Source organism: Morus notabilis, unplaced genomic scaffold (genome assembly GCF_000414095.1).
Source record: "Morus notabilis unplaced genomic scaffold, ASM41409v2 Scaffold2078, whole genome shotgun sequence".
NCBI lineage: Eukaryota > Viridiplantae > Streptophyta > Magnoliopsida > Rosales > Moraceae > Morus > Morus notabilis.
Window position 1 is genome coordinate 7,465 of NW_010364143.1, and position 18,729 is coordinate 26,193.

Genomic DNA, 18,729 nt, shown 5'->3' on the forward strand with positions numbered 1-18,729 from the left:
GAAATAAGACGAAGAAAACAATGCATGTGTCATGCATGGAGACCCATGACTGCCACATAGCATTGTGTCAATTATATCACTTTACTTCGAAAAAACCAAAGAGAGAGTCCAAATCTTTTAGTTTACTCACAGGTTGAACAGTTCGTTTTCAAATTAATCAAAAGACCAGCTTTTCACCAACCTGCATAAATAAGCATGCATTTACTCCACTCACAAGAGAACCCTCCTTTAAAAACCTCCTCATCAGAACACAAGAGAGAGCAACAGAGTGAGAGATCAAGAGAGAAAAACAAATAACAATGGAGGGGAAAATAACTCACAGAACGGTAAGTGTGAATGGCATAGAAATGCACATAGCGGAGAAAGGGAACGGCCCAGTTGTGCTCTTCCTCCATGGCTTCCCCGAGCTCTGGTACTCCTGGAGGCACCAGATCAGTGCCCTCAGCTCCCTGGGGTACCGTGCCGTGGCACCTGACCTACGTGGCTACGGCGACACCGACGCCCCGGCAGATGTCGCCAGCTACACGTGTCTTCATGTTGTTGGTGACCTTGTTGGCTTGGTGGACGCTCTAGGTGTGGAGCAGGTGTACCTGGTGGCACAGGATTGGGGGTGCTTGATGGCTTGGTACTTGTGCTTGTTTAGACCGGAGAAAGTTAAGGCATTTGTTTGCCTTGGCGTGCCTTTTAGGCCAAGGAATCCCAAGATGAAGCCTGTTGAGAGCATGAGAGCTTTCTTTGGAGATGACTACTATATGTGCAGATTTCAGGTCCTTCCTTTAGTTCTTTTTTTTTTTTAGCAACTAATTTGATCATGTTTAGATATTGTTGTTTTGTGGAGTAATGTCAAGTATTTTCTAGTTAATTCTGCTCAACCAAGATATGCATAGAAGAGTAACTAACTGCAAAAGGGTAGTTTTGGAACAAAAAGAAAAGAATTGTACAAATGATATTTGGTAGGATTCTATACCTTTTATATTTGGATGCGAGTTTGACAACCATACATCTGAATTTGGTTTTTTTGAATGAAAAATAAAAAAACACTTTTTATGTAGTTGATGAAAACAGCTTCCAGAAGTTTGTTGTTGGAACTCTCAAATTAGGGATAAAATTATTTTGATATCCTGTATTATAGCGAAATATGTTATTGATACTCTGTCTTTTTGATAATATTAAAGTGATATCTTGACATTTTTAAGAACATATTTTTAGTACCCTAAAACTGATTTTTTTTTTCAAATGTAAAATGAACTTAGTTTATATAATTAATAAAAACTAATAGATCTAGAAAAAAAAACCTGTATTATAGCGAAATATGTTATTGATACTCTGTCTTTTTGATAATATTAAAGTGATATCTTGACATTTTTAAGAACATATTTTTAGTACCCTAAAACTGATTTTTTTTTTCAAATGTAAAATGAACTTAGTTTATATAATTAATAAAAACTAATAGATCTAGAAAAAAAAATTACGAGCTTTTTTATTATATTATTTTCTTTTAAATATTTTAATGTTTTAAAATATTTTTAGATTTTTTTAAAAAAAAATACTAATTTCTATTTAATTGTTAAGAATAGTAGTTTGGACATTGTATATACTAAAAATTAGCTTTAAGGTACTCAGAATATGTTTTAAAAAAGGTCAAAGTACCATTTTAATATTATAAAAAACACAGGATATTAAGAACATGTATCGTTATAATACATGTATCAAAATGATTTTATTCCCTCAAATTAAACTCTCTTCGACAAGGGTTCTAAAATTTTGTGGCAATTTGAAACTGATCTGCCATGCTTATTCTATTTTACTTAGCCTTGTTTTGATGATACTCGAAGTGCAAAAGTTGGGACTAAGATGACAAACAAACAAAGTACCACACTAGATTAATAGCCATTAATATCCCCTTTCTGATTTTGCAGGAACCAGGGGAAATTGAAGCAGAGATGGCTCAGGTTGGGGCATCAGCAGTATTAAAGAAAATTTTAACAACTCGGAAGCCGGGTCCACCGTTCTTGCCTAAAGGAAAGGCATTCAGAGCTGATCCTGATGCTTCAGTCACCTTGCCCTCTTGGCTCTCAGAGGAAGACCTCAACTACTATGCCACAAAATTCAAACTTAAGGGCTTCACTGGAGGGTTGAACTATTACAGAAATCTGGACATGTGTGTCACTATAAACTGTAATCTTGTTATGAACCAAACTCTTGCTTCTTGGGAAACTTATAACATAGGGATTTCTTTTATTTATTTTTTTTTGAGTGCGTGATCTGTTTGTTGCAGAAACTGGGAGCTGATGGCGGCGTGGGACGGGGCAGAAGTGAAAGTTCCAGTAAAGTTCATAGTTGGAGATTTGGACATGGTTTACACAACCCCGGGTACAAAGGAATATGTACACAATGGTGGCTTCAAGAAAGACGTTCCATATCTGCAGGAAGTTGTAGTCATTGAAGATGCTGGTCACTTCATCGGCCAGGAAAGAGCTGAGGAAATCAGCACCCACATCTATGACTTCATTCAGAAATTCTAGTCCGCTTTCGTTATGTTCTCTAGACGCATTAAGCTTTCTTGCTAATTAAGATTTACTCAACTTTTGCCTCCGTTGAATTCAAGTGGATTCTGGCTTAAGACTAGCGATGGCCTTCTTTAACAGATTCTAATTCTTCAATCAGCGTCATTTTCTTTCATTTTTCCTTTGTTGGTGCTACAAAAAAACTTGATGAGTAGTCACTTTCATCTTAATCATTAAATGTCACAAATAGAGATCAGAGGACTGAGAGCACATGGACAACATCGATAATTGATACTTGATACCAACTGGATTAAGAGATCAGTAATCATATACACCTAACGATCCTTCACATCAGTTAATGAATGTCTTTATTTTCCACAGTTTGTGGCCAAGAACGCAAGGGTCATGCTTTCATTTTCTTTATGAAACTAATCATGTTTGGTAATACAAATTTCAGTGGTGTGCATGGCCACTTCATGTCATTGTATGCATCATTGCTTGATTCTCATTTTATATAAATTCATTATTTATAATCAACGATTTTCAGTCAAAGTCACAAGTCATAACAAATACATAACGAAACAGACAGTAATTCAGACTGCTTCGATGTTCTCTGATTATAAGGTGGCCAATATATAGATGCCTTAAAAAGTATAAACGCCATTTTATAACTTGATCAAAAACAACTAGAGTACTAATGCAAGCATAAACTCTGGAAATACAATAATCCCAACGGGAAACAAAATAGTAACAGACCACAGAAAACCTAACACAATGCAAAATTGAATTGCCAGTCAGAAACGACACATGTTCGATTTCAACAACTAAACTCAGCTTAAACCCTAAATCCCCTGCTGTTCCTCTTCCCTCTAGCCCTCTCAAACTTCCTTCCCTTTGACCGCACATATGGTTTCGTGTGACTGTGCGGCACACCAGGAGCAGGACCAAAGTGTTTCACTGCCTCACGTGCATTCTTAGGACCTCTAAGAAGAACCTAAAGAAAGAGAGAACGAGAACATATTCAAAATATATTCGAGCATGGACATGAACAGAGCAATAAAAAAAAAAAAAAAAGATCAAGAAGCAGCAAGGGAATACAAAGCGAGAAAAAAGATGAAAATGGCACCAAACAATAACACGAATAGTAGTAGTAAGCCAAGTACCGTGTTCTGGCCCAATGGTGCCTTCAAAGCAAGCTGATCAAAGGTAAGGCACTCCCCTCCAGCCTTTTCGATTCTTGCTCTTGCCGTCTCGGTAAACCTTAGGGCTGTGACCTTCAAAGCAGGAACATCATAAACACGGATATCATCCGTCACAGTCCCAACTACCACAGCAATCTTAGACTCCTATACAATGCACAGAGAAAATTAATTAACAAACTCAGCAGTCAATATAAAATATAGTATTTCAGAAATTTACAGGAAGAAGTTAAACAGGCAGAGAGTGAGATTAAAGTCACAAACCTTCCCCTGCATGAAGCGGATCAGTCTAGAAAGGGAAAGCGGTGGTTTGTTGACCTTGCTCATGAACAAGCGCTTGAGAATCACTGCATTGAACTTACTACCAGTCCTCCGCACGAGAAAGCGGTAAAGCTGATTGAGAAAGATCCAATACAGAATCAAATTTATATACAAAAATTTATTTAAAAATAAAAGCAAATGCAGAAGATAGAAAGCTGGAGAGATTATATAAAACAACAAAAGAAAGTTCATATCAGATATGTGCATGTTCATTAAAAAAATATTATTGTTCCCAATAAACTTATGTAGACACGAACTCTAATAAGCCACAAATATCCCAAGTCCAATTGTCTCATGTAACGGAACACAAGTCTCCCAATTTTCCATGACCTTCATTTTACCAAATTCAACATACATCTCTTAAATTCTGTGCTCAAATAATTTTCAGGGGACCAAGAAAAGAAACAAACTAGTGCTTTAATTCAGTAAATCTTTCAGTAGAATTAAAATAACACAATGTTTTTTTTTTGTGTGCATAAAATGTAAAAACCAAATTCCTTAACCCAAATAAAGAGAACTTCAAAGAAATGTTATAAATGGTAACTAGAGAAGAGTACTAGTTCCCTCAGCACATTTAAGAAAAAAAGTCGTCATGCAGTCATCAGCATTAGCATGGTTCAGTCGAAAAACATCACCGGGAACGAGTAATCAGAGTTTGATTTAGTGAATCAATATAATAAAAATTTTGCTTAAGTATATAGTGAATTAATATAATAAAATTTTTGCTCAAGTATATAGGGTTATAATAATAACAATACATTTTCTTCCAACAAATGTTTGAAAAAAAAATAGAAACCATTAAACATGAAAACTTCCTGAATAATATTAACAGCAAAATGAAAAATGACATGAAACAATTAAAAGAAAGGCATTGTAGGCTCAGATAAATGTGGAAATGAATCTTTCCTAGACCTACAAAAGGTCTCATAATGAGCTGGGATACACATTTATCATCATTGCAAAAGAGAAAACTTTCACAAGGATTTTGTAAAATGGATTAGACGGAATAACTAGGCACCCAGAAAAGTTCATTATAGACAACCAAATAAACAATTTTAAAAAAGCTCGAAAATTTCAAAACAAAAACCATATTAACAAATAAATAGATCTCCAACCAAGAACATTCCAACAATATAAGGCAGGCATATAGAAACAATTGCTCTTTACCTTGACGAGAAGCTTGAGATAGATATCATCGGACTTGGGGGCGGTTCTCTTGGACTTCTTGCTCTTACCTCCTGCGACGATATCGATCCCCTGTTCACCATCACCAAATCCAAACGGTTTACTCTCAAACAGACATACAAATCACAAAATCCGTATGCATGTAGTTCTAACATTCGAGGAGAGAGAGAAAGAAGAGAGGAGAGAGAGAGAGTACCATTGTCGGTGTAGGGTTGATGGAATTGAAGCTCTTCTTGTGTGTCTGTCTGCCCTGCGACGCCGCCTACTGGTTAAGCGGAGAAACTCGAGAAATGTAAGCTAGGGTTTTGACGCCTTTTATTGCTGTTGCTGCTGAGAGCCGTGTCTGCTGCGTGAAGACCTATGGGACTTTCCCTGAGCCCTTTTTTGTTGTCCACGTGTGATGGGCTTTCACTGTTGTTGTCACTAATCTACGGGCCTTATTTTCATTTTTACTATTAAAAAAATTCAAATTTCATTTATAGGAATTCATGATTACGGTTTTTAATACTCATAACCCCGGATTTTTCCAGTGCTTTCACAAATATTCTTTGAACTTAATTTCAGAATATTGTAGTAGATTGTGGGCGTATTTAGAACTTATTTTAAACTAATTTTATTTTTTATATAAAAATAAAAATAAAAATATTTTTAATTTCATATAGAAATTATTTTTAAAAATACGTTTGATAGTTTTATCAAGATATTATTTTCAGTATAAAAAAATACATTAATGTCTTTTTTTTTTCTCTATGATCGAAAAAAGAGAAAATAAAAACAAAAAATAAAAAACGACTAAAAGTCATTTATCATTTTTCTCTCATTTTACACTAAACTAAAAAATCATTTTTATTTTTATTTTTTATCTTTATTACGTCAAATGTCGTTTTAAAAACGTTTTTATTTTTTTCTCGAAAAACGTAAAAAAATGAAATCAATTACAAACATGACTTGTATTTTTTAAAGAAATTAAGTAACTAAATAGTATATTTTAAAATATTTAAAGTAAATAACATTTACTCCTAGTAAATAAAAAAAATGTCAACAGAAAAGGAGGAGATTTATGGGGTTGTTTGGTTGGAGGATTCATACCCTAATTTGAATTATGGTTCATGGTTCGCTACAGTATTTTTTCTCATAAAAAATACACGTAAATTAAAAATAATTCTAATATTATGATTCTAATTCACGAACTAAACGTCTCCTAAAATAATAACTAAATGCTTTTAAAAGACAAAAAAATAAATTCGGTGACGCAAAATAAGATCTGGTGATGCAATTTAAAAACATCTAAAAATATGAGAGTCTTTTCCATAAACAAAAAGTAAATAGTAAAGAAATAAATGATAACAAAAAAGACGCGAACGACAGACAACCATAGTATCTCACCAGTGAGATGTCCCCGCTATTGCGCGGATGTGTTTTTATTTTGTTGATTAGTCTTCTATATATATATTATTATTTTTTATTTCTTCTGTGCTGTAATAAAAAAAGCATAAAATAAATATTAGGTCTCGTTTAGTTAGAAGATTCATTCTCTGATTCGAATCATAGTTCATGATTTGCTACAGTATTTTTTTTTATAAAAAATACACGTAAATTAAAAATAATTTTTTAGTAGAGAGATTCGTTTCCTGATTCATAATTCGCTGCAGTATTTTTTCTCACAAAAAATTCACGTAAATCGAAAATAATTTAAATCACTTGATTTAAATCTTCTAACTAAACATCCTCAATCTCATAATTTTAATTTATAAATCAAACGAACTCTTAGTTGTTAGTACATTATAATTGACGGTGATAGTTTGTTTCTTACGGAATAGGCGTTTTAATATAAAAAAGAAAAATGCTTTGTTGGCTTTCTTTTTCTCAATGAGTTGACAGAAGTTAACTCATGTTGTGGTAAAAGAAGTTGCTGTGAGGACTGTAATAAAATTAAATATTATTATACAATTATTGATATTGGCTTTAAATTTTTAATGTAAAAGAAGTAAAACGTGAATGGTAATTTACCTTCTTTCGACACTCCAGAAAAATTTTCAGAATCATAATTTAAAATTATTTTTATTTTACGTATATTTTTTATAAGAAAAAATATTATAAAGAGTTATGAATCTCCTTTTTAAATACACAATAAGAGATTTTACAATTGATAAAGAAAAAATTTTACTAAAACGTTATATAATTATTTTTTTTATATTTATTTTTTTAGAGTGCCATATAAAATACTTAGTATTAAAAGACTATTTGTTATTATTTCAGTGGAAGAAGACATTTAAAATGTATATAAGTTGTACTACAAATTCAAATAAAACTCGTAAAACTTATCTCTATCGTTGAAATTCTCACTTTTGCGTATGAGAGAAGTCTTTGTTCAACTATACACATTTAAAGAAAATGTGGACGTTGCTTAATTAAACAAAAATATAGTAAAATGCATTATCATTATTAAATACATTACATGATAATACTGCATAAGGAGAAAAAAAATTATACTCTTTACAATACATTTACTATTATTAGGGAAGTTAATCAGTTAGTGAGTTAGAATGTTGTTAGAGTTTGTTAGAATTTATATACACGTGTAAGATTCTGAGTGGTTACAGTTTAGATTAGTTAGAGGATGACCAAGTTATTTATAGCTAATACTGTATGTACAATTACTAAGAAGAAATACAGAATATCAATTCTTTAGAAACCGTTCTTTCCTCTTCTTCTCACATGGTATCAGAGCGCGTTGATTTTGGTGAGAAAAATTCCCTAACCGCCATGGAAGAAGCTTCGAGTTCATCTGTCAAATTTGTTCCAATTTCTTTCAATCATCCAATTTCTGTTCGTTTGGATCAATTCAACTTCCTTCCATGGAGAAAACTGGCCCTTTCTACGATTCGAGGGCACAAACTTCTCGATTTCATTTCAGAATCGAGTACACCGCCTTTGAAGTTTCTTTCTAACGGAGATAAGGCGATTGACCGGATAAATCCAGATTTCTTAGACTGGGAACAACAGGATCAATTGCTGGTGTCTTGGCTTCTATCTTCGATGACTGAGGCTGTTTTTTCTCGGGTTGTAGATTGTGAAACTTCTTCTCAGGTATGGCACACTCTCAATCTTTACTATGCCGCTCAGATCCGTGCAAAAATTTCTCAGTATAAAACTCAGCTCAAGAACATAAGGAAAGATTCTTCGACTATGAATGACTATCTCTTACAGATTCGTCAATGTGTCAGTATGTTACGCCTTGTTGGCCATCCTTTTTCTCAAAAAGAACATTTAGATGCTATTTTTGAAGGATTATCCTTTGAGTATGATACGTTTATTCTTGCGATTGAGGCTAGAAATGATGATTTTATTATTGAGAAAATTGAGTCTCTTCTTCTTTCTCAAGAGGCTCAGATAGAGAAAAATCACAAGTCTCTTGATTCCGCACAAGCCAATTTGGCTTCATCTTCTCCTTCCTTTTCACAACCTAATCAAGGGTTTAAAAAGCAATTTTCTTCGAATCAAAATGCTCATGGTTCTTTTGGTACTGGCTTTGGCCGAGGACATGTTCAACATCAATCTTCTTCTCCGAATGTCTTTCAAAATGGCTTTCAGAATGGCCGCGGAGGTCATTTTCCAGGTCGGGGCCGAGGTCGTGGTTCAAGACGTGGTTTTTAAACCTCAAATAAACCTCAATGTTAACTTTGTGGGCGGACTGGTCATATAGTGCTGGATTGTTACTATAGGTTTGACCATTCCTTCCATGGACCCTCTCAATTTCAAAATGGTCACAGAGCCTCGTATCCTGAGCTGGCTTCCAACCATGTCACTTCTAAAGCCTCTAATCTAAGGCACATGAACGACTACTTTGGGCCTAAACAGGTTTATATTGGCAATGGTAAAGGTCTTTCTATCAAACATATTGGTAAGTCAAATTTTTGTTCTCCTTATACCTCAAAGATTCTTTCTTTACAGCATCTCTTACATGTTCCAGATATTACAAAAAATCTCTTGAGTGTCTCTAAATTTACTCGTGACAATAATGTCTTCTTTGAATTCCATTCTCACAAATGTTTTGTCAAAGATCAGGTTACCAAAATTGTGCTTCTGGAGGGGAATCTTAAGAATGGTCTCTATGTGTTTGATCAAAGTCAGGTCAATCTCACTACTCAACAGCCAGCTCCTCCTTCTCCACCGTCGTCTACGTCTTCCACTCAGTCCTCATCTCCACCTCGTGGACAATCCTCATCAAGCTCATTTGCTCATATTGTTAATGTACAGCCACTTCCTTCTTTTAATTGTTCAGTTTTTGAACTGTGGCATAATAGATTGGGGCATCCCTCAGCCAAAATTGTAAACACAGTCCTCAATACTTGTAATGTTTCCCATCGTAATAAAAATCTCACTTCAGTCTGTTCAGCTTGCTGCATTGGAAAAATTCACAAATCTCTTTTCTCTTTGTCTACTACGGTTTACACTGAGCCTTTACAACTTGTGCATTCTGATTTATGGGGATCAGCCCCTGTCCAATCTTCTAATGGTTACAAGTATTATATCAGCTTTATAGATTCTTTCTCTCGGTATACATGGATTTATATGCTTCGAAATAAATCTGATGCTCTTCAAACCTTTGTTAACTTCAAAAATCAAGTTGAATTACAACTAAACTTCAAAATTAAATCCATTCAATTTGATTGGGGAGGTGAATATAGAGCCTTCACAACTTTGCTTGCATCCCATGGTATTGTTCATCGTGTTTCTTGTCATCATGTGCATGAACAAAATGGTGTTGCGGAGAGAAAACACCGTCACATTGTTGAAAATGGCTTGACCTTGCTTGCTCATTCATCCCTGCCTTTAAAATACTGGGATGAAGCCTTTAGAACAACTATTTATCTTTACAACCGTCTCCCTAACTCTGTTATGCACTTTCAGAATCCACTTCAAGTGTTGTTTCACACTCCTCCTGATTTTTCTATGCTCAAAGTTTTTGTTGTGCTTGCTTTCCTTATCTTCGTCCTTACAACAAGCATAAACTTAATTTTTGATCTTCCGAATGTACGTTCCTTGGTTATAGTCTTAACCAAAAAGGCTTCAAGTGTTTAGACAAAAATGGTAGAATTTATATTTGTCAGGATGTCATTTTTGATGAACTGGTTTTCCCCTTTTCAAAACATGTCACTTCTACTTCTACTTCCAGTCCATTGTCCTCTGTGGCATCCCCTTTAATTCCTACTATTCCTCTAGTATCTTCACCTACATATTCTTATTCTTCTTTTCCTCCACCGTCTACTTCTCTACTTCCTTCCCTTGTCTCTCTTCCTGTTCCTTCTCAGTCCTCATCTCCTCTTCCTTCTTCTTTCATTCCACCATCACCTCATGTTATGACTGATCAAGGTGTTTATCATGGAATTACCTTTACTGTTACTAATATTCCTTGTGCAGGGTCTGAAGTTCCTACCTCCTCCTCTGAGCAGCCTGCAGTGTCCTCTTCGGCTCCAGTTTTAGCAAATACTCATTCCATGTTTACTCGGTCCAAGAGAGGTGTTTTCAAGCCCAAGGTTTATGCTGCAACTCTAGAGCCCACATTAGTCCCGGATGCCTTAGCTCAAGCGCAGTGGAGGGCAGTTATGAACGATGAGTTTTTGGCCCTTCTCCGAAATGGCACTTGGTCCTTAGTTCCTCTACCTAAAGGAAGAAAGCCAATTGGTAGTAAGTGGGTGTTCAAAGTAAAGGAAAATTCTGATGGCACTATTAATAAATATAAAGCTCGATTAGTAGCCAAAGGCTTTAATCAAGTTGCTGGATTTGATTTCAATGAAACCTTTAGTCCGGTTGTGAAGCCTACAACTATTCGAGTAGTTCTTACTATTACTCTGGCTAAAGGTTGGAATATAAGGCAGTTGGACATCAATAATGCCTTTTTAAATGGTGATTTGCTTGAAGAGGTTTATATGACTCAACCACAAGGATTTGAAGATCCTACAAATCCCCATTTTGTTTGTCGCCTTCACAAGTCTCTTTATGGACTGAAACAAGCTCCTAGGGCCTAGTTTGATAAGTTAAAGAGTGCTCTTCTCACTTTGGGTTTTGTTTCCTCCAAGTCGGATCCGTTCTTGTTCATGCGGTTTCACTCACAGCATATCACTTTTGTCCTAGTGTATGTTGATGATATTTTGCTTACTGGCAGTAATAGTGATGTGGTTCAACAACTCATTATGCAATTACATGGTCTTTTTGCTTTGAAGGATATGGGCGTTGTGGGCTATTTCTTGGGGATTCAAGTTACTCATACTAGTGATGGAATTCATCTCTCTCAAAAGAAATATGTTACAGACTTACTTTGCAAGGCTAAAATGCAGAATGCCAAGGCTACTGGAACTCCTATGACAACGGGTTTTAGGCTTTCAGGCTTTGGCAGTGATGATGTCTTGGATCCTCACTTGTACAGGAGTGTTGTTGGTGCTCTCCAGTATGTTACAATCACTAGACCTGAATTGTCATACTCAGTTAATCGGGTGTGTCAGTTTATGCATAGGCCTCTTGAGTCTCATTGGCAAGCTGTCAAACGAATTCTTCGGTACTTGAAAGGTACACTCGACTTTGGTCTTCATTTGCAGAAATCGAATAAACTTGATTTGGTGGCCTTCTGTGATGCTGACTGGGCTTTCGATCCTGATGACAGAAGGTCTACCTCTGGTTATTTTGTCTATTTGGGATCAAACATTGTTTCTTGGAGTTCAAAGAAGCAACATACAGTGTCCAGGTCTTCCACGGAGGCAGAGTATAGGAGCTTAGCAAATGTGGTGGCTGAAATCACTTGGTTAATGTCTTTACTGAAGGAGCTTAGGGTTGAGGTGCAGGGCAGACCTGTAGTTTGGTGTGATAATCTCAGTACTGTTCAGCTTGCTACCAATCTTGTTTTGCATGCAAGAACAAAACATGTAGAGCTTGATTTGTATTTTGTTCAAGAAAAGGTGATTCAAAAATTGATTGAAGTCAAGCATGTTCCTGCTTTGGATCAGGCAGCAGATATTCTTACAAAACCCATCTCCAGCTCAAAGTTTCCAGATCTTAGGTTCAAACTCAATGTTACAAGTCTTTCCACATTGAGTTTGAGGGGGGCTATTAGGGAAGTTAATCAGTGAGTGAGTTAGAATGTTGTTAGAGTTTGTTAGAATTTATATACACGTGCAAGATTCTGAGTGGTTACAGTTTAGATTAGTTAGAGGATGACCCAGCTATTTATAGCTAATACTGTATGTACAATTGCTAAGAAGAAATACAGAATATCAATTCTTTAGAAACCGTTCTTTCCTCTTCTTCTCACAGATATTTACATCATAAACATTTAAGTAGTCGGATAATGCTCTTTTTTTTTATAAGACGCTTTCATTGAACGCCTAATCATCATATCATTTCTTCGTCTCTGACGCGGAACAAACGCCGTTCATAAATGACAGTGGTATAAACATATCATATCACAGTCAATTTGTATACACGACCTAACACTTTTCTCCACATCGAAACAACCTTTTGAGTACGTAATGGAAAATAGTAAAAGTTTATGTACAATACCAACTTAAATGGATAATACAATATAAAAAGAAAGCAAAGAAATTAGTTGATTACATATACGAAATTTAGTTCAGGTATTTGTCTTAAATTGCTAACAACACGTATGATAAGTAATTGGAAATAGACTTCAGCAATGTTCTCCAGTGCCAACTATATTATTAGAGGATTTATACAAAATGAAGAAAAAAAAGGCAGAACAAGAAAGAAGCAGAAAGAAGAGAATAAAGAGAACAAATAGTTCAAGTAATTTATCTTTTATTGCTAAAAACATGCATCATAAGTAATTGAAATTTGATTTAACAATATCTTTGGTTGCCAACTAAATTATTAAAGGATTTATACTAAGTACAAAAGAAGAATTTGAAAGACAGCTGAAGAGGTAGAGACGACTAGAAGGAAGCGAAGAATGAAATTATAAACATAACCGAAACAAAACCTAAGAGACTGACCAAAATGTTAGAGAGGGAAGCAAAACGCAAAAGATTGACTAAAATATAGAAGAAGAAAGAACAAATGCTTAAAGTTTCAGTTGGACAGGAACGACGTAAACGTCGAAAAAAAAATCAAGCAGTAAGAAACCAGGAACAAAACAAGAAAAAAACAAAAGTAAAGGGAAAGAAAGGGAGAAACTAAAATTACACCAAAAGGACAGAAACAGACTAACAAAGAACAAACACATGAATAAAAACATAAGTCAAAAATCCTAGAATTAGATAATATGAAAGGGAAAGTGATTGAAAGTGGAACATCAAAAAAATAAATATGTGAAAGTAAGGGACCAAAAAAACTGCTTACTGTTAAAAGAACATCAACATCGTAAAGGAAAAGATTAAGAGTATAAATCCCCAATAATTCGGACTACGACAAAAACTGTTAAATCATCATTAACAATTACCCGACAGATGGTAACAATAAATAGATTAAACATCATCATCACCGAAGAGGAACATATTTTTAAGAAGAAATAAATTTCTCCAAAAACAGTAGAAGAATTATAAAAACATAAATCTCAAATAATACAGGCAATGTTAAAACCTGCCAAAGCACCATTATCAATTACTCAATACATGGCAACAATAAAAGAAAAATACATCATCATAACCAAAGAACAATAGAACACAGGAAAAAAGCAGACTCTTAACAGAAGAACAAAAGACATTCAAATTAAATCTAAGTTTAAAATAATGTTAGCAAAGTCAATAGAAACACAATAACTGCAACAGAGTACAGTATATAGATATAATAACATTCTAACACATTAACATACAAAATTCTCATAAAATAACACATTAACTTTTTAAAGCAACTGAAAAGAACATATAAGTATTAAGAAATATGTACCTCAGTTGGAGAAAAGTAGTGGATAAAATAGATGAAGGACAAGAACCAAAATTTGAAAATAGATACAACCAAACAGAAGAAAGCGGAATAATAGGGGAGGAGAAAAAAAATGTACGAACGATGGATTATAATAGTCTAAGAAGAAAAACAGAGAGAAAGTAAGAAATGGTACTAATAAAATGAAAAGCATAATATATAAATATATATATACACACATGAAGAGAACAAAGTTATGTTCATCTCCGGATAAGTAATCCTGCAAACACAAATGGGCAATGTACTAATTATAAAAAAAACAGGTGTTACGCAGCATGAATGCCACCAGAAAATAGAGACAATAACCAACTGACAGTAAAACATGAGAACAACGTTAGATAAAATTATAGTAAGTAAAAAAAAAAACGGTATGATCGTTCCCCGATAAGGATTCCTGCAAAACAAAACAAACCCATGTAATCATTAGTAAAAAACAGGTGTTACACAGCACGAAAACAACGGGATAACAGAACTAATAACCAGCAAGCAGGTAAAAATTACATATCAGTTATATAAAATTACAGGATAAAGTTAACACATGTTAAAAAAATGACAACATAACAATAAAAGATAAAAAAATAAAAATAAAAGAACTAAAAATATTAAAAAACTTCCAGACAAACCCAGAAGATTAACAAAAAAAAACCTGAGAAACTGAACGAAAAAAAGAGATTAACAAAATAAACAAAGGAATAAGGAAACTGAGAAAGTAAGAAAACATGCAGATTCACAAAAGAAATAAAAAGAAAAAAGAAAATCTCAAGGGAAGAAAACGGTAGAAGCTTCATGAAAAAAACCAAAACCCCATAGGATGAACCAAAATGTCAGCAGAATAAGTATAACAGAAGGCCGAAACATCAAAGAAGGAACCGAAACAAATTTAAAAGAAAGGGAAAGAAAAAATGTGCAGAAAAATCTAAATCTAAAAGCTTAACCAAAATAAAGAACAGAAGGAAAAAATTAAAAATTAAAAACCTAGAAGATCATAAATCATACAAACAGAGAAAACAAAAGGAGAGGAAAAAATTTCAACAAAAACAAACTCTAAAGCCTTATCCGGAAAAATCCACTGAAACCTAACCCAAATCTCAGAAGAAGAAATAAAACAAAACCCAAAAGATCAGAAATCATGCGGACAAAGAAAATGAAAATAGAGGAAAAATTTTCAACGAAAATAAACTCTACAGGCTTATCCGAAAGAAAACACAGAGGGTTAACCCACATGTCAAAAGAAGAACTAAAACCGAAAGCGAAAATATCAAAGAAGAAAAAAACAGAAGCACATAAAGAAGATTTAGAGGAATGTAATACTAAAGGGAACCGAAGTAGAAGAACGCATGAGCAAAAGGAAAATGAATCAACAAAGTAAAAGAGTAGCAGAGAGAGAAGAAAGGGAAAAAAGAAATGCAGAGAAGAAGTGAAGCCCAGAAGCTTCACATAAAGGAAGAAAGAGAAGAAAAGGGACAAAAAAAATACCCAGAAGAAATGAAGCCAGAAGTTTCACAGAAAGGAATAGCAAAAGTCAGAGAGAGTGCTAATTTCAGTCAAAATTACGAAAACGCCTAAAGGAAATACACTGGAAGAATAAAAAATGGAAGGTAAAATAGTAAATAGAACAATAAAGGACACCAATGGTATTTTCACAAATGTAAAGGACAAAGAAGACTGAGTACTATTTAAAGAATAGTAAGTATGTATAATAAGATGAGCTATTGTAAATAGTGCTAAAATTTCGGGCGGCGGGCACGCCCGATGCCCAAAAATTTTTTAGCACGGCGGGCAGGCGCCATTCGCCGCCCGTCTGACCTTTTTGGCTGGGCGTGGGTGCGGGCTCGGGCAGCTAGAAAAAAAATCCATTCCGGCTGCCCGCTGTCGGTGGAGAAGTCGACCTCGCCGCCCGCCAGATTTTTTTTTTGAATTTTCCCGCGTAACCCGAATTTGCCCGAGTTGTCTGAATTTTGCCTGAATTTTTATGACCATTAGCCCGATTTTGCCCGTTGTCCGAATATGCCTGAATATTTTTTACCGTTAACCCGAATATCTGCCCGAATTTTGAACCCTAATGGCTCTTTTTGCCCGACCCGACCGCTGCCCGAATTGTGCCTAAATTTTCAAACCCTAACGGCTATTTTTAAGACCGTTGCCTGAACTCGACCAAAAGCCCAAATTTCACATAGCCGTTGGAACCGAAGTTTTGGGGGAATTATTTTTTTCAAGCCAAAAAATTTCCTATAAATACCCCCCCTCCCCCAATCATTTTCCTCACCAAAAAACTCTCATTCTCTCTTAATTTCTCTCAATCTCTCTCAAATCTCTCTTAATCTCTCTCAAATCTATCTTAATCTCGCTTAAATCTCTCTCAATCTCTCTTAATATCTCTTAAAGCGCCCTCAATCTCTCTTATTTTTCATAATGGCTTCTTCTGGTTATGGTGGTGATATTCCCATTGATGCCCAATTCAACATCGAAGAAGGGCAATTTCCTAATGTTTTTCAAACGCAGGAATCGCAAACTACAAAAATAGTTGCTGAAGAAACTGTAAATCTGAGCCCTGGTGGACGTACTAGAGTTCGTGGACATAATGGTGGTGGGCGTGGAGGAGAGGCGAGTGAAAGTGCTAGTGCAAGTGTTGCAAGTTCGAAGAAGAAATGCAAGCGCACCGCAACACTTTGGGACCACTTTAACACATTCGAGGAGGTCGACAACAATGGTAACATTAAATACATAGCTCAATGCAAATATTGTGGTGATAAATTACAAGGTAACACTATTCACGGCACTACACACTTGAGAAGATACTCTGAAAAGTGTCTTCAAAAGTAAGGAGGCGGACCCGAGCTCCGCCAAACACAATTATTGTTTGACTGCCAAACCGGCGGTCTAACCACTTGGAAATACGATCCTCAAGTCGATCGTATGTAAATGGCACGCTTAGTAGCCACATTAGATTAACCACTTAGTTTTACTGAACAAAGAAATTGATAATGTTATATTAAAATTGTACATGATCCTAATGCACAATTTTTTTCAAGAACTTCTCTTAGGAAAGATGCATTAAAATTATATAAACAAGAAAAGGAAGTATTAATCAACCTTTTACACTCTACTAGTGGTTGCGTTGCGTTAATGGCATATATTTGGTCCACCGTTGCCAACAAAGATTACTTAGCTGTAACCAGACATTGTTATAAAGGTTTTGATTTAGATAAGAGAATATTAGGTTTTAAATATATTATAGGATCACATACTGCTAATTTAATATATACATAATTTTATCTGTCATTGACGAATATAGTTTAAGAGATAGAATAATGGGCATAACATTAGATAATGCAACTGCAAATACTAAAGCAATAGAACTTTTTAAAAATGATTTAAGTTTATTCGATAATAATGATATATTTCCCCAACGTTGTGCATGTCATATAATTAATTTAATAGTAAAATCCGGTTTAAAATCAATGTCAGGTCATATTAAAAGAATTAGAGATAACATTGCTTGGATTCAATGTAGTAATCAAAGAATACAAGATTGGTTTAGATTTCTACAAGCATGTAATCAAAATCCTAGAGCATTAGCCTTAGATATGTCCACCAGATGAAACTCCACTTATATAATGCTTGAACAATGCATCCCCTATAAAGATGCTATAACAAATTATGTTAGTGCAAAATTAGGAGCAGGATTTATAGATGAAACTGATTGGCAAATTGCCGAACTCTTGTTTAACTTTTTAGGTAGATTTCACGAAGTTACTTTAACGCTTAGTGGAACTTATTACCCAACGTCACCATTAGCGTTAGGAGAACTTTTAAGAATGTCTATTTTATTTAGCGAATATAGGACACACGAGATTTTAGGAGTTCCTATCGCCTTTATGGAAAAGAAACTTAAAAAATATTGGTCTAAATTACCAATATTGTATGGTTTCGGTGTTATTTTTGATCCTAGATTAAAATTAGATGGTTTAGAGAGTGGATTAGATAACTTAGGTGACTTTTTAGCTATTGACACTACTGACCAATTTCCTATTATAAAGGAAAAAATATTTTCTCTCTATAGCTCTTATGAAAGTAGGTTTAGAAACACATCTCGTGTAGAAGAACCGCAATAACGAGGTGACAATCCACATTCATTCTTGAATGTTTTCGGGTTGTCTAAGAAGAAGAAGAAGACGACGACGACGACTCAAGGTCAAGAAGAATCTGGGAGTGGGTCTTTATCAAGAGGTGGCGGCAACAGTGGCGGCTTTAACGAGTTAATGGCGTGCCTGAGTGACGGCTTAGTTGTAGATCATAGTGAAATATTTGATTTGGTTTAGTGGTAGAGGGCACGAGCATTAACTTGGCCGATCCTAACACGACTAGCAATGGATATTTTTTCGATCCCAGCCTCCACTGTTGTAGCCGAACATGTTGGTTGCCGAATCGAATTCGGCTGCGGAAGCGCGGTGGTGCGGGGAAGAGGCGGATCGTGTATAACAAAAATTTTCATAAAACTTTTGAGATACTCTATAGATTATATTAATTTATGCACGAATAAATTAATCTCATTAACTTATATATATCAAGAACTCAATCAG

General features: G+C 34.8%; 2 protein-coding genes and 2 non-coding genes across 4 annotated transcripts; 1 reads left to right on the forward strand and 3 right to left on the reverse strand.

Moving 5' to 3' along the window:
- Positions 1-238: 238 nt before the first annotated feature.
- On the forward strand, positions 239-2,663 carry LOC21384742 (epoxide hydrolase A). Its single transcript, XM_010105844.2, has 3 exons — positions 239-767; positions 1,920-2,161; positions 2,279-2,663. Exons 1-3 carry the CDS (start codon positions 300-302, stop codon positions 2,523-2,525), a joined length of 957 nt encoding a protein of 318 aa, XP_010104146.1. The 5' UTR covers positions 239-299; the 3' UTR covers positions 2,526-2,663.
- A 480-nt stretch (positions 2,664-3,143) lies between these two features.
- On the reverse strand, positions 3,144-5,508 carry LOC21384743 (60S ribosomal protein L18-2). The gene is made up of 5 exons (XM_024170616.1): positions 5,409-5,508; positions 5,195-5,284; positions 3,971-4,099; positions 3,671-3,853; positions 3,144-3,501 (listed from the first exon to the last, which is right to left on the reverse strand). Exons 1-5 carry the CDS (start codon positions 5,409-5,411, stop codon positions 3,343-3,345), a joined length of 564 nt encoding a protein of 187 aa, XP_024026384.1. The 5' UTR covers positions 5,412-5,508; the 3' UTR covers positions 3,144-3,342.
- LOC112093034 lies at positions 4,586-4,669 on the reverse strand. Its single transcript, XR_002902884.1, has one exon. It is a non-coding gene; the product is annotated as a small nucleolar RNA snoR53Y (small nucleolar RNA).
- Positions 4,899-4,991, reverse strand: LOC112093033. The gene has a single exon (XR_002902883.1). It is a non-coding gene; the product is annotated as a small nucleolar RNA snoR69Y (small nucleolar RNA).
- Positions 5,509-18,729: the final 13,221 nt, after the last annotated feature.

What these genes read in the sequence shown, in the direction of transcription:
- LOC21384742 (XM_010105844.2), top strand. Translation starts at nt 300, where the DNA reads ATGGAGGGGAAAATAACTCACAGAACGGTAAGTGTGAATGGCATAGAA. An exon ending in ACTATATGTGCAGATTTCAG is followed by an intron (nt 768 to 1,919) that starts GTCCTTCCTTTA and finishes CTGATTTTGCAG; the next exon opens with GAACCAGGGGAAATTGAAGC. An exon ending in TATTACAGAAATCTGGACAT is followed by an intron (nt 2,162 to 2,278) that starts GTGTGTCACTAT and finishes TGTTTGTTGCAG; the next exon opens with AAACTGGGAGCTGATGGCGG.
- LOC21384743 (XM_024170616.1), bottom strand. An exon ending in TCCGCTTCATGCAGGGGAAG is followed by an intron (nt 3,854 to 3,970) that starts GTTTGTGACTTT and finishes TGCATTGTATAG; the next exon opens with GAGTCTAAGATTGCTGTGGT. An exon ending in CACCATTGGGCCAGAACACG is followed by an intron (nt 3,502 to 3,670) that starts GTACTTGGCTTA and finishes CTCTTTCTTTAG; the next exon opens with GTTCTTCTTAGAGGTCCTAA.